Source organism: Paralichthys olivaceus, chromosome 20 (assembly GCF_024713975.1).
Source record: "Paralichthys olivaceus isolate ysfri-2021 chromosome 20, ASM2471397v2, whole genome shotgun sequence".
NCBI classification, from domain to species: Eukaryota; Metazoa; Chordata; class Actinopteri; order Pleuronectiformes; family Paralichthyidae; genus Paralichthys; species Paralichthys olivaceus.
Window position 1 is genome coordinate 6,125,059 of NC_091112.1, and position 15,727 is coordinate 6,140,785.

At 39.5% G+C, this 15,727-nt stretch overlaps 1 protein-coding gene across 2 annotated transcripts; it reads right to left on the reverse strand.

Annotated features, from left to right (window-relative positions):
• Positions 1-1,155: 1,155 nt before the first annotated feature.
• On the reverse strand, positions 1,156-13,891 carry rprd2a (regulation of nuclear pre-mRNA domain containing 2a). 2 transcript variants are annotated; one of them, XR_011239570.1, is made up of 12 exons: positions 13,434-13,891; positions 9,681-9,810; positions 9,235-9,386; positions 8,946-8,998; positions 8,657-8,783; positions 8,367-8,542; positions 7,688-8,033; positions 6,804-7,004; positions 6,249-6,428; positions 4,112-6,121; positions 1,451-1,627; positions 1,156-1,329 (listed from the first exon to the last, which is right to left on the reverse strand). XR_011239570.1 is itself a non-coding variant. In XM_020102476.2 (10 exons), exons 1-10 carry the CDS (start codon positions 13,606-13,608, stop codon positions 4,431-4,433), a joined length of 3,231 nt encoding a protein of 1,076 aa, XP_019958035.2. In that variant the 5' UTR covers positions 13,609-13,891; the 3' UTR covers positions 3,418-4,430. The 2 variants fall into 2 exon arrangements, 1 of the variants encoding a protein (XP_019958035.2); XM_020102476.2 differs by lacking the exons at positions 1,156-1,329; positions 1,451-1,627 and having other exon boundaries at positions 3,418-6,121.
• Between the last annotated feature and the right edge of the window lie 1,836 nt (positions 13,892-15,727).

Sequence of the window (15,727 nt, forward strand, 5' to 3'; positions counted from 1 at the left end):
GCCCTTCATCCCACAATAAGAGCCACACGAACACATGCACACACGCACGAACACACGCACGCACGCACACGCACACTGCAGGCGTGGCAGACTGACTTCATCTGGTTCTGATCCATGAGGTAGAAACACACGATGAACGTAATATCACTTTTAACACGTGATTTGTGTGACAATGGATGAAGCACACATGAAAAAAGTGGAACCAACAACGACATCTGGTGACGAGCTGCCAACACACACGAGGCTGTCGTGCCTGTGTTGTTGTCACTGCGCTCTAAATACGTGACTTTATAAATGATACCGACTTCTACTGCATGTGGGGATTTGAATGTGTGTCTGTAGTAACAATACTACAGACACACACGTGTGTTAATCTGTCTTCAGCAAAATTACTTCGGGTATTTTTTAAATACTAGTTTCGTAGTGTTACACATTTTGTTGTTATATCAGTGTATTGTTTTTACCTATATATTATCGTGTAAACAGCTTCATATTGCAGCAACTTGTATTATTACTTTTTACTGTTGTGCAGCTCAAACTCAATTCCTGCCTTTAATTGTGTCCTTAAAGTTTTTTTCAGGAGATTTAAAAAGAAATAAATATATTATTTGAACCTGCATATGGAAATAAAGTATACGGCCTCAAAGTTGCAGTAGAATTATGAAACAAGAAACTTGAATAATTGCATGAGAATGCTGGAATATTTTACTGCACTGGTTTAAAGACTGAAGGAGATTTCTGAAAAGAACAAACGAGGCATCATTTAAAACATGAACATGAATGAAAAACCTTATTTAGTATAAAAATAACAACTGTTAAATAAATTAGCAAAATGTAGTGAAGTAGTTTAGTAAATGCTCTTAGTTAGATTTCACCACTGGCTTTAAATAAATGATGGAAATGTTTCCTGAAACTGTGACAAGTCTGAGACTCAAACAGGCCAAAGGTCATCAGTTGGTCCTCTGTGGTAGAAACCATGCATTATTAAATTTGGTGATTTGAGGATTAACTGTCCCTTTATGGGAACAAATTATCCACAATCCCATTGGAGCAAAGTTTTTCTAATCTGAATGGATCTTTTTGGGTTTAACAGGATAAAAAGCAGCTGATACACTTGACTCAAATACTGCAAATAAACTGACAACACAACCGTGCTTTGATATAAACAATACTTTATTTCAGAATAAAATGCATTGAGTGGAGTTTGTACATATAAAAGGCATCTGAATATTGTTGATAACAATGTGAGAGTATTTAATAATCCTGGTTGTACTCACTTCACGTGGGCTCGGTGCAAACTTCCTGCTCTTCTGTGATTCTTCTCAAACACTGAAAAAATAAAGACAGAGAAACAGTTTCAGCATTTTGATTGTCCCCCTGCCTGTTTTTTCCCTGTCAGGATTTCCTGCTGGTGGCCCTCGGCCTCTGATGTGTTTCAGTGGAGTCTTACTCAGCTGCGTTCATGTCAGACCATGAAGAGACATCACTGGCAGCGGTGCAGGGATTCAAAGAGGACAGTCACCACAGCAGCAGCAGCAGCAAACCTCCACCTCCCCCACCTCCATCAGTCAGGTTGTGGGAAGAAGTTGACATCACATCAGACACATCAAAGTGTGGCTCTGCTTCCCTGAGGAGGAGAACAGGAGGAGGGAAGGAGGGATGAAACAGGAGGAAAATGGGTTAAAAGTCAAGGGATGGAGGAATGTAAACATTATTTATCACTCCCGATAAATTAAACAAAAGATGTTAATTATCAGGCAGCAATGAAAGACACTAACAATCTCCCTGACATACATGAAGAAGTCCAGATTCTAAAGGTATAAACAACTCTTGTATAATTACTTGTGATGCTGGAAACACACTGACATCTGTCCACATCTGTCCACATCTGTCTCATCGGATCTGACTATACAACATTTTAAAACCTGCTGCACCTTGTCCATTCAATTCTTAACTATTAATCCACCTGAACTTTAAGCTTCACTTTGTTTTCGTGATTTCACCAACAATGAAATCAAATCAATCTTCATTAAAACTGATAAGAAAAATCTGTACAAATTAAAGGTTTGAATTCAAACTGGCAGGTTCATAAGATAAAAAAAAAAAAAAAGTGTTCAAATTGATCATGTTAAGAATCGATAACATAGGAGTTACGTTTATTTTCTATTGTTATAATAACTGAATATTTACTTATCATTAAAAAATTAACATTTGGTAGTGTTGGATTATATGGTATTAAATTAATTTAACAAAAATATCTTGATGGTATAATTTATTTATTGACTCTATTAATCTTTTTATTTTCAGAGCAAAGATAAAAATGTATTTTTTTTATTTATTGTTGAACAACAGTCCACAAGTCGAATTAGCTACATTTGATTTTTTTTTTTTACAAATGAATGGATCGTGTAAGGATCTTGTTTTTTAGTCATCGAATCAATTTGACTAATTACTGCTTTGTCTTAAAACTTGTTCTCACATTGAAGTCTTGTGCAGACACAGTTTGACCTGAGAATTAAATTCCTGTCACATTCTCCTCTTCTATTCATGCAGCAGGATTCTTTCTGAATCAAAGAGCCAAACACCTGGTTTTCCAAAGGGAGACGATAAAAGCCTCGACTGGAAAAGAATCCATCACAACACCAGCACTGAGATCAGTGAAGTGGATATGTGATGTGAAAACCTGAACCACATGAACAAAGCAAACAGTTTTGAGGTCAATTAGAAACCTGATAGATTTAAGTGAGTAAAACCAAAACAGAGAATTAGAAAAACTGATTTTAAGGTTAAGTTTAGTTTGTGTTCTGAGAAACCACTTGAAAAACTGTTAAATTATTTTATTGTGATAAATTTAAAAAACACATTTTCAGGAATGTCCTCACAGGCTGAAATGTGCAGCCTCAGTGTTGACATTCCTTCATCATGATTAATAGTCAATCACATGTCTATAGCTTCATTGATTTATTTTAGAAAATACTGAATATTTAGATTAAAAAAAAATTCCCTTCTTGAAAGAAATCTTTCTTTGCAATAACAGCGAGTAAGTAAATAAGTAAAACATGATACACGTTGTCCACTAGTGACTATTTACTAATAATAATAATTTAGTAGTTTCCAACCTTTCTGGATTCAATTTACATGGAAAGGAAACTTGTTCTTTTTACAAAATAGTTTTTAACATTGTTAAAATACTGACTAAATCTTGCCCTCAAATAGCAAAGCCTATTTCTATAAAATTCCGTAAATTGTGTTACATAATTTCAATTAACTTTGATGATCTTTTTAGAGTCTCTGGTTATTACTAAAATGCTAATGTTCTAGTTTAGGCGCACCCTAAAGTAACATAGATGGCTGCTGGTAGTTAAAGGCAGTGGTGCAACAGTCCATTGAGTAGAGGAAAGAAAAAGAACAACACAGTTTTTAAACTCAGATTTTTATTAGTCAATACAAGTAAAACGAAACTGAAGTCGAGAATCTTCATCCTCTCCAAAAATGCATTTCTTCTGCGTCGGTGTTGGTGGGTGAAAAAAAAAAAAAAAAAAAAAAAAGAAACTCACACCTCTCTCTCTCCTTCAATCTCCGACTTGTGCCGCTCTCCTTCAAGAAACTCAACGAGACGTGAAAGTGTCGCCGAAGGGATCTTAACGCTTAGGTGGAGAAAGTAGTGCTTCAGAAATATATAACATTCGCAGTTTGAATAAAAAAAATGAAAGTAATTTTGCCCCAAATATTCAATTGTGGGACAAATAGGAATTCTCTATAAATACACTGTGTTTTTTATAGAGTGAAATTCAAATTGATGTTTTACCAAAAGCTACTGGGAAACTGCCGGTATGGAAGAGAAGCAGTCAGAACTGCTCACTGACGAACTGAACAACAGCAGAATCACTCTACGTTGTTTTCTGATTCTTTTTCGCAAAAATAACTATCTGCGGATCTGATGGAAGAATATGAGAACGGCCTTTCACATGATGACATAAGCTTGACCGCATGCACACCCTCATACCATGCACACACACTGACCTATATCAAACTGATGCTCCATTACATATTAAATGAATTGCTTGACTACTGGAGCAAATAAAACAAAAAGTGAATTATATATATCCACCTCTTTTTTTCTTTAATCTTCTGTCGTCACTCTTCAGCCCAGCCGCCCTCTCAGAGCCTCCGTTGGCCATCACCTCTCTGGGTGTTGATTCCTCTCAACCCTCTAATCGTCCTTTATTCACCATTTTCACTTTTCTTCTGGCAGCTGCTGAATTTTGTTCTTCAGCATAACCTCCCTCTGTCCTCTGACTCCCACCTCAGTATCTGCGACATTCTCTGTTTCAGATTTTGACTTGTAAGTTACTGAACAATCTTTAAAGTCTTGCCCCCACCTTCATGACATCCACAGTGATTTCGAGAGCTCAGAACAAAGTCTCCAGTCAGTACCGAGGAGGTGGAAAGGGTCTTTTTGGTGGAAACATTGGACCAGGATTTCCCCCTCCTCCTCTTGGACCTGGACGTTTGCCTCTTAACCTTGGATTGGGGCCGTGGAACCGAGGAAAGGGCGCACGTGGGGGTCCCCTGGGGTGTGGGTGGTGTGCAGGGTGGGGAGGCCGATGTGGATGTCGTAGACCAAGATGAGGCGGCGGTGGCCTTCTTGGAGTGTAGTGGGGAGGAGGAGGGGGGCTGTGCCGCTGGTAGTCGTGGCTAAAGTAAGGGTCTTCTGAGGGGGAGAGTGGGGGATTGATGCCTCGACCTCTGGGGTAGTGGTGTGGAGGACTGCCTGGCCTGTGGTACGGATCATCTGGGTGGTGGAACGTGTCATCCTGAAAGCGATTGAAATCTTGACGGTGGGGCTCATCGTGGTACCACTCCTGGTCCTCCTGATAACGCAAGCTGTCTCGGTGGTGGTGTAAATCTTCAGGGTGACGATGGTGGTCGAGCTTCGACAGTGGCTCGTCTGAATGGAACATGGACTTGTGCTGATGGTCGTGCACCACCATCCCACTGATGGCACTGTCCGGTCTGGCCCCAGGTACTTCCACATGGCGGTTCATCGCCTGATGATCAGGGGGAATCATCGGACTGCTGGTCACAGGAGGGGGGCCGTCAAAGGTGTGAGGAGGTGGAGGTAACTGTGGGACAGGAGGGAGGTTGCCTCTGAAGAAACCAGGGGGCAGGTTGGCTCCCTGCAGGGAAGCTAAATCTCGAGGTTCCCCGGTTTGCTCTGTTTGGTACTGATAAAGTCCTGATGTCTTATTTTCTCCAGGCCCCCCAGGCACTGTTATGCTGTACCCTCTGGGTTGCTGAGAGCTCCCCTCTGGGAAAATGTCACTGTACCAGCCCCTGTCGTTCATCCCCTGAAAGCCTTCGACTGCCTGTGAGCCACTGGTGCTGCCTGGGGCTCTCTCTCCTGTTTGTGTAGAAAACTGCTGGAAATGTGCTACAGATGCAGTAATCCCATGATCTGACATCTCCTGTTTGCCACTAGGAGGCGGCTGGTACACCTGCCCGTTCTGAGCCACGCCCGGCTGAAAGTGAGCCAGTTGTTGGGAGCTGCTGAGGTTCTTCTGAGTTCTGTTCTGGCCCACGATAGGAGCCGTTTCAACTGTTTCTCCCACAGACAACTGATTTGAGTTGGAATTGAAAGGAACCACAGGCTTGTCCATGATCTCATCTTGAGTCGGGGTGCCTCCTCCTTCGTCCCTCACTGGAGTCCCACCCTGGGGGTCTGTGCCAGTTACTGGGCTGACATTTTCACTTCCTGCTGGGTTTGCAGGAAAACCCAAGTCAAATGCATTAAAAGCAGAGTTCCCCCGCAGGAAGCGGTGGATTTTAGACTCTAAACTCTTAGAGGACTTGGACGGCTCCGGCTCTGTTGTCAAATCCATGTCTCTATGGAGAGCCTGGACCAGGGCTGAGGCTCGGTTAGAAGTCTGGGGGGGGACTTGGGAGATTGTGCTCTGTTTTACAGAAGAGTTGGGTGTAGAAAGCACGGGTGCAACAGAGGAGAGAGACGGGCTCTGAGAGGGTGCTGCTAATGCAGCTGTGGATGAAGGAGGAATCTTGCCTGTACTGGAGGATGCTGAGGAGACATTTGCAGCTGGGCTGCTCAGAGTCGAGGAGACGCCTAAGAGAAGAAAAGAAAAATGAAGAAATTAATTTTAAGCAAGCTGCTTTTAATGTATGTTATAAAATAGAAACATGATATAAAGTTTTTGTTTTAAAACTAAAAACAGAGGACTCTTTAGTCTCACCCCCAAAGCTGCTCTGGCCCTGGACTTTGGACAGAGCACCAAGGAGATCTGAAGGAATCACGTCCACCTTGGAAAGGAGGTTTACCAGGGAACTGGCATCCTGAGAGGCCACAGAGATCACAGGTGTGGAAGCAGGAGTGGCAGCAGGAGCAGCTGCAGGAGGACTCTCCACCAAAGGTCCTGCAAGACAGAGAGGAACACTTAGAAAGTAAATCACTTTCTAGAACGCTGCAACTGTTTTTACAGCAAAAACACATGAAGATTGCAGTGAAATTAGAATAATTACAGGAATATGCTGGGATTCAAAATCAGGGGTTGCACCACATTTTACATTTGCAAAGTTCAAATTTTTTTTATACTCTCCTTGTATTCTTATACCTTATCAAATTTTGTTTTATTTTGAAAAAGAGGAATATTATGATGTTCATATTGTATAACAAGTGGCGGAGAGTTCAGACAGAGAAACAGTGGAGACAACAGAGTTTTTATTCAATTTTATTTGAATGTTATCAATCCGCCTGTCTGTATGACATCAGAGCAGCCAGGAGCACTCACCTGTGTTCTTTATGACTGAGCTTAAACTGTTGAGGATGGAGCCAATTTTACCCAGATCAACACTTTCAACAGCTGCTGCAGGTGCGGCCACAGGGGGCGTGACCTGTGTCACAGGCTGCTCTGCTGCTGCCGGTGGCTCCTTGTTTGCAGGCACTGGAGTGGACACCTCTGGGTGGGTGGGACGTTCTGTCTGCTGCTCAACTGAGGAGAAACAAATGGCAGGAAGAGAGAGTGAAGTGACGCCAGATAAATCCAGTTGTTTCATATTTAGTTTTTAGGCCACACAGTTATTGTCATTTATTTTCTTCAACTTAATGTTTTCTTTATGATCAACCTTCATGATCTAAAATGTGCATAATATGATAGATAATCTTAATGTGGCTAAATATGATATGATGGCAAATTGCTTGTTTATAATATATAATAATATAACAAAAATGACAAAGAGGTTAAACTGTTAGTGATGACTGTAGCAGCTGACGTCTTTTATTTCATCCTGTAGGTGTAAAACGTGCTACAGACAATAAAATGAAAAACTGGATATAAAAGTGTAAAATGTCACATTTACAACCAAGTATATTATTTAAATTCATATAATTTTCTTTGAATGGATCTGTGGCTGGTAAAATGTGACCCAGAGAAACCGCCTTGAACCCAGGTCGGGAGAAATATACTTGGACCTTCTCCAATAACATGTGATACGAGTCTCATGAGATTTTTCTGCATAATTTAGTGACTCCACTTCTCAGCTGCTGCTCATTTTCATTATTTCAACACATTTTGAACTGAATTCTAGAAATCCAGAAGGAATAATCATAAATATCTTATAATACTTTTAAAAAGCTTTAAATGTGCAGTTTTAAATCACCTGCCCACTCCCTCACCTATAATGCCCCCGCTCTCATTTTCCTCCTCAGAGAGCTCCATGTCTTCCACTTCACGATTGTCCTTCTCTCCAACAGTCTCTGGGTCTATAGGGGAACCTCCTCCCAGTGAGGACAGAGGGCTCGGGGCCGGTGGCTCTGCTTCGTCATCCATTGCAGAGCCATCAAGATCTGGATCAGGGTCAGCCAGGTCCAAACCATGGAAAGGGGACTCGGACCCTGTTGGAGACGGTGCATCTGCAGAAGGCGAAGGGATGGGCGACTCGTCCAGGTCCGGTAAGGTGGCCTTCAGGGTGTCCAGCTTACGCTTGAGGTGCAACACCCGGTTAGCAAAGGTTTGGTAGGCCTGGAGAGAAATGTAAAGATGTACGAGATTGATGATGTATTAATAAACGAAAAACTAAATTAACATTGCTCAATTATTTTTTTGATGTTAATGTTTCGGGTCATTTTAAGAGTAGTTTGATCATTTTAACTTTCTTGTGGTGTGTACTTTTCTGTCATTTATGTCATTAATGTGAAGTACCATCTATAATACTTAAACTGCATCTACTAAATAAATGCTTATACTGCCATTAAACAAGGATTGCATTAAACACTACTATAAAACTCTATATTAATTACTTATTGATTGAAAGCTAAGGCTGAAATTAATAAACAACAAATATTTGTCTCTTACATTAGCAACAATCTTGACCTCCTTGTACTGCATCTCATAGAAGATATCTGCGTTGGTGAGGGCCTCCAGGAGAGGAGGGCCTGTTTTGCTTTGTTTGTCAAAGAACTTGACAAACTCCTGTAGCTGTGTGTTTCCTTCCTCAAAGTCCTTGGAGAACTTCTTTCCTCCGGCCTTATCTGTCAGAATGAATGCATATAGGTATTATAAGGTCAATTATGAGGTGTCGAGGATACAGAGACACAGTTATTACTCAGACGGTGCAGACAGTATAAGATGACTTAATCAGGCACCTTTGAGTTTCTTGAGAGCCTCAGAGCTGCAGATGTCAACTCTCATAGCTGCCTGCTGTTTTTCTCTCAGGTCCAGATCCTCCAGAGATTTCTTGTACTTGGACAGTTGGTCTATTAGTGCCTGGGGCTAAAGCAGATGGAGCCGTTAGTAACACTGTGAGACCAACACAACATTTGAATAAAAATAAACTATGTGCAGAGCTATTTATTGTTACCTTCGTTAATAATATGTGAATGTTACAGTTGAATTTTTTTTTGGTTTGAATTAGAATTAAAATTTCTTCCTTACCACGAACTCTGCAACAATCTTGGATTGTAGATCTGCTTTCGACTCGACTGGAGCTTTAAAAACATTAAAATAGAAATTGGAGATCACATCAAACAGCTTAATATATACGTGTGTGTGCAACATAAAGTATTGAAAATAAAAAAGATTTGAATAAGAACTTCAGCCCGTGAAATATAAATAAATTCAAAACACATTCGTAAGTTATAAAACCAAAATTGGTTTTAAATACAATAAAAACTGTTTCAAATATATCAGGCTCTAAAAAAAATGAATAAGACAACACACTTACTTTTCTGCTCAGCGGGCGTTTCAGGCGGGGACTCCTCCTTGACTAAGCCACTCCTGAGCTCAGAGATGAGCGTCCCTGCATACACACCTCTCTCCTCCCAGATGGACAGTATCCTTTCCAATGATTTAATCACCTTGGCGTCACCTTCTTGGCTGGAGAAAGGAGACGAGATGACAGAATAAGAACAAGGGAGGCCAGAGATTTATGTTGCTGTAATGACGTTTGCTTTATTTATGTATGAGGAGTTTCTGTAAATGGATAAACCTCAGACAAGGACAAAGTGAGACAGAGAAAATGAGAAGACAAAGGAGAAGGTTGACAGGAAGGAGAGGACAAATAGGACACCCTACACAAAGATTATCACTGGATCTAATACGCTTTAAATCAGAGCTGACTGACGACACGTTCCAGCACCACATAAAACTACATTTCAACAAACGACTTACTTAACCAGCGAGAAGGCCTCCGGAAGCACCTCAGCGAATTCCGTACGATAGACGGTGGCATTTTTCCTTTTACAGTTCTGAATGACATCGTTGGCGAGGTAAAACAGGTTGAGTCTGTGTGGGGCGTCAGCTGACAGGACAGAGGAGACAGCCCCGTTAGTGTGACTGGCAGATCAGCAACTTCTCACAATTTTCAGATATTTGCAGACATCATTGTTTATTGTCATGATTAACTTATTAATCTTCTACTATATGTCTGTAAGTACCATCACCTACAACCAGATCCTAAACATTTGAAATCCCATTTTTTACTTGCCAAAATACAGTAAATGAATTATTCTGATCAATTTGATGGCCGATTATGTCAATATTCATAAATTCATTATTTAAAATAGTCTCTCTACATAACATACACCATCAGTCTTTGTTGTCATTGTGTTTTTGTATTGAGGGGAGTGAAAAACGACCTGCTCACATATGGGGCTGAGAATGATTTGAAACATTTTAATAGCCAACAACTGTTGTATTCATACTTCAAACACAGAGTTCACCTTTCCAATAAAACCCTTCCTTTAATTAACCATGAGAAGCAACCACGCAACTACATAATGTAATTATCTCATTAAGGAATAAGTGCACAAGCTCTGTGCCACTTGAAGTTACCTGAGAATGTTAGAAGCTTTGTTAAAGACGTAAATTCATCTGTATTTTAAAAGTGTAGGAACCAGTCAACACAACTACATCAATTCATCTTATTTAAATAAATAAGAGAACTGATGTTTGTGTTTAAAATGTAAACACCATTACTAGGGTGCAAATCATTTTAAATATTATATTTTTTTAACAACAGGTATCCGCTCTGTCAGTCAGTGTTCACAGCATAAAAATTATGATAAAAGCCAATCCTCAAGTAGTTTCAAAGCTAACTGACTGACGTGATTTCTTTAGCAGAACAGATAAAAATGTAACAGAAAGCTTTCTGCTCAAATGTGACTGAAACTCACAACAACAACATGAGACAAAGAGCAAATGACCGTGAGACACAGCTTGATAGTGACTTCTGACAAACTTCTCCAAAACTATGATCTACCAGGTAACCTTGGCATATAAATCACAAGGAAGTATAAAATGTATGAAATGAAATATCTTGCCAATAAATCCATTTCATTCAAAATCAAAGAATCTTTCTATGATAGAAACCAAACTAGGACCTCCTCAGATTAGCAGAGTAACAAACACAAATGAACCAATAAAACTGGGTGCAACAGATTCAATTTAAATAAAAAAGATCAGAACTTGAACCATGAGCTGACAGTTTACAGCCAAATCACATTCTGTTTTTGGTTAAATTGTAAAATCCACATGAACTACTGATTTAATCTATATATATCAAACTGATTTACACATTCAGGTTTTAATATTCTTTAACGAAATGCAAAATCCGGTTAGTCAGCATGTTGAATTGATTCTATAAATCTATATTTACTGTTTCAGTGCTAACAACATAAACATCTCAGTTCTGACCTCGTCTTGGACAATGATTACTGCAGCACCAGGAGTGTTGTTTTTAAAGGGCTTTGAAAGCTCAGGTTCATAAGTCACATGTCAGATCTTGTAGCAGAAGCTCATGCAACACATTATTGAGTTAAGAAATACAGCACATAGAAGACAACAATATCCCGAAACCACAGGTGAAAAACCACAAACTGTTACTGTTACTCAACACGTACTGATTATCACACCAGAGTAGAAAGCTTACATGACTAACATACAAGGTGCAAAGGTAGTTCAAGTTGAAATTTGATCATCTTTTATGAAACATCATTCATACGATTTTGGCTTTCACAATTTAATTCTGCATAAATGTTGAATTCTCGATAATATGTCCAATCTAGTGTGCAAAGTGCTCAGGGTTCATGTTCATGCCTCAGTCTATTTGAGCAGATAAAGTTTATTTAATGGCTTCTCTTTGCATTTGCACGCTCTGCCACACCCTCTGCTACATCAACAGAAGCATCAGCAGTCGGGTTGCAAGTTATTTTCCCTGTCAGCTGATCTGGTGATCATCTTTATAGTCTATCGACCAATTAGTCAATTATGAAATACAAGACAATAATGACAAATGGCTATCCCTCGTGACAGGCATATGTGTGATGGGCATTAATCAATATTTCTATTGGTGAGATTTTCCTTCAAGATCAGCAAATGCTTTGATTTATAGTTAAATCAATTGATTTTCAAAATTGGATCTGACATCAACTGCAGCCCTTTGGCAAGATGTTTCTTTACAGCCAGTGTTATTATAGTTTTATTGAAAATCCAGACTGATCATGTTATGTCATTGTTTGTTTTAAATCCAGCAGCCAAGCCAACCATACTCAAATGTCAACAGTAAAAAAGAAAACAATACTGAACAGAGCAGCTTCATGGCTGAAATAACCTGCGGATTTCTGACCACCCCTCTATGATTCAAACTTTCCAACAAGTACAGTGCACATCACAAAAGAAGGAAACTTTGGTATATTCTTAAAGGAGACAAATGCACCATGGAAGCACAACACCAATCAAAATAATCTCATATTTTGATTGTGACTCATTTTGACACAAGATAATGTGATATTATTTGACCCAGTTGATGCTTTGCATAAAAAATATGCAAATTCCCAACAAATTTGTATGTAATCAATTTTGCCAAATAACTGATGCACTGTCAACCTGAGACCTTTGCCCTGGAGGTGGGGCCCCAGGAGCTTCGCCCAGCTCCAGATCTGAACAGCATAACAACACCAAAACAAATATCCACCTTCACAAGATCATTAGCAGGCAAGGCAAGTTTGTCCTTGCAAAGCACGAAGCAGCCTGGGTTTAGGAGATAATTCATCAAGATGGAAATAATCCAATTTAAATTCAACCAAGCAGAGTTGGGTGCCAACTTATTACACTGAGAGTAGAGCTCGTTTGAATCTCCACAGTTCCACAGGGGCCAGAACGAGAAAATATCTCATAGGACTAGAAGAGCAATGTAACAAAAGTCCAATATATTGTCTCCGCTCTATTTTTCATGTTTAACTTATCAGGCCGGCAAAATAATCAGTTCATCTCAAACTCCACTATCTGATCTGTATAACCACAGTGATCCGCCGACTTGATCATCAATCCATCCACAATAACCATCCTGAACCAACAGATAAAGACACTAACCTTGTTTCATGTATGCATCTTTTATGTTTGTTCATTAACAGCCCTTGTCATGTGTCGGCACCATGTGGTTTTTATGTGTTTTAAATGTGAATTGTGTATGTTGAGCCCTGGCAGAGAAGAATTTCTGTCACTGATTATCCATCAATCTGAAGCACCGGTGTAACTATTATTATTAAGCGTTGTGCACATGGAGATGTAACATATGACTGAAACTGAGATTTCTCAACTATTGTTGCTGTTTGTCGTGTGTTTGAACCACAAGCTTCACTCTGTGGGTCGGATTTCTTCTCACATTGAGGTCTACAATGCAAACATCTTTAAAATGAAAGAGAACTTTACAACCTGCAATCACAAGTGTTTGTCATTCTCTGCTCAGACAGAAGAGTTTAAACCACAACCTTCACTCCAGAGCAAAACATCTTTAAAGAGGAAATAACGATGTGACATTGATCCTGATCACCAGCAGCACTGACCAACATCTGATCTCGATATCATTTTGCTCCAGATGCTCTGTCACGTGTTTAACTCCACATCAGTCGCACGTTCACTCACATTTCTTCAGACACCTCATCCACTGGCGCACGATCACGCTGTGGTACTTCTTGTTGTCGATGCACCACGTCGACAGCCCCTGGATCGAGTCCATCGTGTTGGTGACACCTTGAAACTTCCGGGCCAACGTCGCTTCCAGAGATCCGCCGTACGCGGCTCCTGCTCCCGCTGCCATGACCGCGGGAGCCCGCTCGCATTTCCCGACGGCAACTGAAAGTTAGCCCTTAGCTTAGCATGCTAGCTGAACGCAGCGCTCAGCAGCCGCTCCGCCGCCATTGTTATGTAACGAAGCCTTAAAATGTGTAGTCTGCTGGGTTGTTTTGTTTCTTTTTTTACAAATGATCGTCTCTTTCGCCGCCGGGAGTTTCTATCACTTCATATTTTAAAGCTGGAGTTTAGCGCCTTGCGACATCCTGCGCGTCTGTTTACTCGCTGCTGGCGGAGCAGTTAGGGACACTTCCGGAAACACGACGTGATTATAGCGCCACCCCGCGTCACGGAGGTTGAGTGTTTGCGAGCGCCACCTGCAGCGTGTTACCGGTAACGACTTCGTGTGCGTGTTACATAACGTGTGGCGCAACAGAACGAGCTGCAACGTGTTACACAACAATGATATAATGGTGCACAACAAGAAACACTGCGTCTCTACATGTTACCCGGCAGCGTGGGGTGCAATCACAAACTGGAATTACATGTTGGGTTGTATCGCACTGTGCAGTATCTGTACTAACAATACAGCTCTAATAATAATAATAATAATACAGATAGTGAATACATTTAAAAAGTCACATGAATATTTGCTGTGAACACTCTTTGACTTTAAAACCTTGTCGTCATTACACTTACTTTTGTTGTCTTCATTCCATACGGACCGTTCGTGGGTTATTGTTACTGATACATGAATGTGGAGTCAATTATAACAATTCGGAATAATTATAATTCATATCTGTAAAGTGTCTATCAATCGTAGCTATCAAACACATGTACGGAAACAAAAGTAGAATATTTCCTTATGAAATATTGTGGAATATAAGAATGAAGTAAAGGAGATCGAGATACTCTGAATATTTCAGTTCAGTACAGATATGTATCCAAGTTACTGACTACACTTTTACAGTGTTAAAATAAAATAATGAACTGATCAAAACTGAATAGTCCTATTATTAAGCAATTGTATTTAACTCATGGATTATGAAACAAAAAAAACTGTAACATCTTTAAATAGAACTTAATGTTTTTCTTTGTTTCATAATCCATGTGTTAAATACAATTGCTTAATAACATCTTTAAATAGAAGAACTTTAAATTGCAATTAGAATAAATTCAATGCACTTTAATTAATTTGTTTATATTAAAGAAAATAATTTACGGACAGAAAAATTGGCCCAACTATATTTTGATTAACTACATAAGGGATAATAAATATTCATTAATCAATAACAAGAAAAGAAAATACATTTCATAGAAGAAGAGTTAAGGACACATTACTGGGGTATAAGATTTTTACTTCCAACAACTTCAGAATCAGAATTCTCATATTACAAATGTTGTTTTAAACAGACGTGTAACCCAGCACAGCAAAACCTGTACTTTAGGACATGATGACATTTTACAGACCAAAACAACACAAAGCTGAACTATTGTACTTTACCACATGCTTAACATTAGGATTTTTAACAGCCTAATTCCAGGCCAATGAAAATGTCTAATGGTGAAGCGTGAGGGACGTCAACATTTGGTTTGCAATGACATGAGAGGTCATGTGATGATTTTACCATTGTTAGTTACATAACACAAGTTTTGTAGAAATGTTTATGTATCTTCAGGCTAGTTCATGGTTACCGTTAAGGCTGACTGGTGACAAACTCAGAGATGAAATGCCATTCAACATGAATGATATCAGTTTTCAAATATGGTGGAACAACACCCAAATACTATCAAAAATACCTGATGTGTTCAGGAATGGAGTTTTCTTTATCTAAATGACATTATTCCTTATTAAATAAAATAAAATAATCAATTGTAAAGCACTTTGAGTGATAAAAACTAATTTCACAAGAACGAGTCAGGGATGCAATTCCATTTATCATGGGACAGAGAAGCTGTTCTCAACCCTCGTTATAAAACAATACGATTGGGGCGTTTAATGTGAACAATGAGCAAAATTTGTACTTTTTATTACACCTTTCAAATTCCATTCCAAAGTGCCAAAGTTAAATTATTACAAATAAAACACAAAAAATTTTTGCAAATAAAAATTCTCATTCAAGCGCACGAAAATAACTTACAAGTCT

Excerpts from the sequence above, each read along its gene's own strand:
- rprd2a (XM_020102476.2), bottom strand. The coding sequence starts at position 13,608 with ATGGCAGCGGGAGCAGGAGCCGCGTACGGCGGATCTCTGGAAGCGACG. Across the intron at positions 9,387-9,680 it reads GAGGCCTTCTCGCTGGTTAA|CCAAGAAGGTGACGCCAAGG; the intron begins GTAAGTCGTTTG and ends TCCTTTCTCCAG. Across the intron at positions 6,429-6,803 it reads CTCAGTCATAAAGAACACAG|GACCTTTGGTGGAGAGTCCT; the intron begins GTGAGTGCTCCT and ends TCTGTCTTGCAG.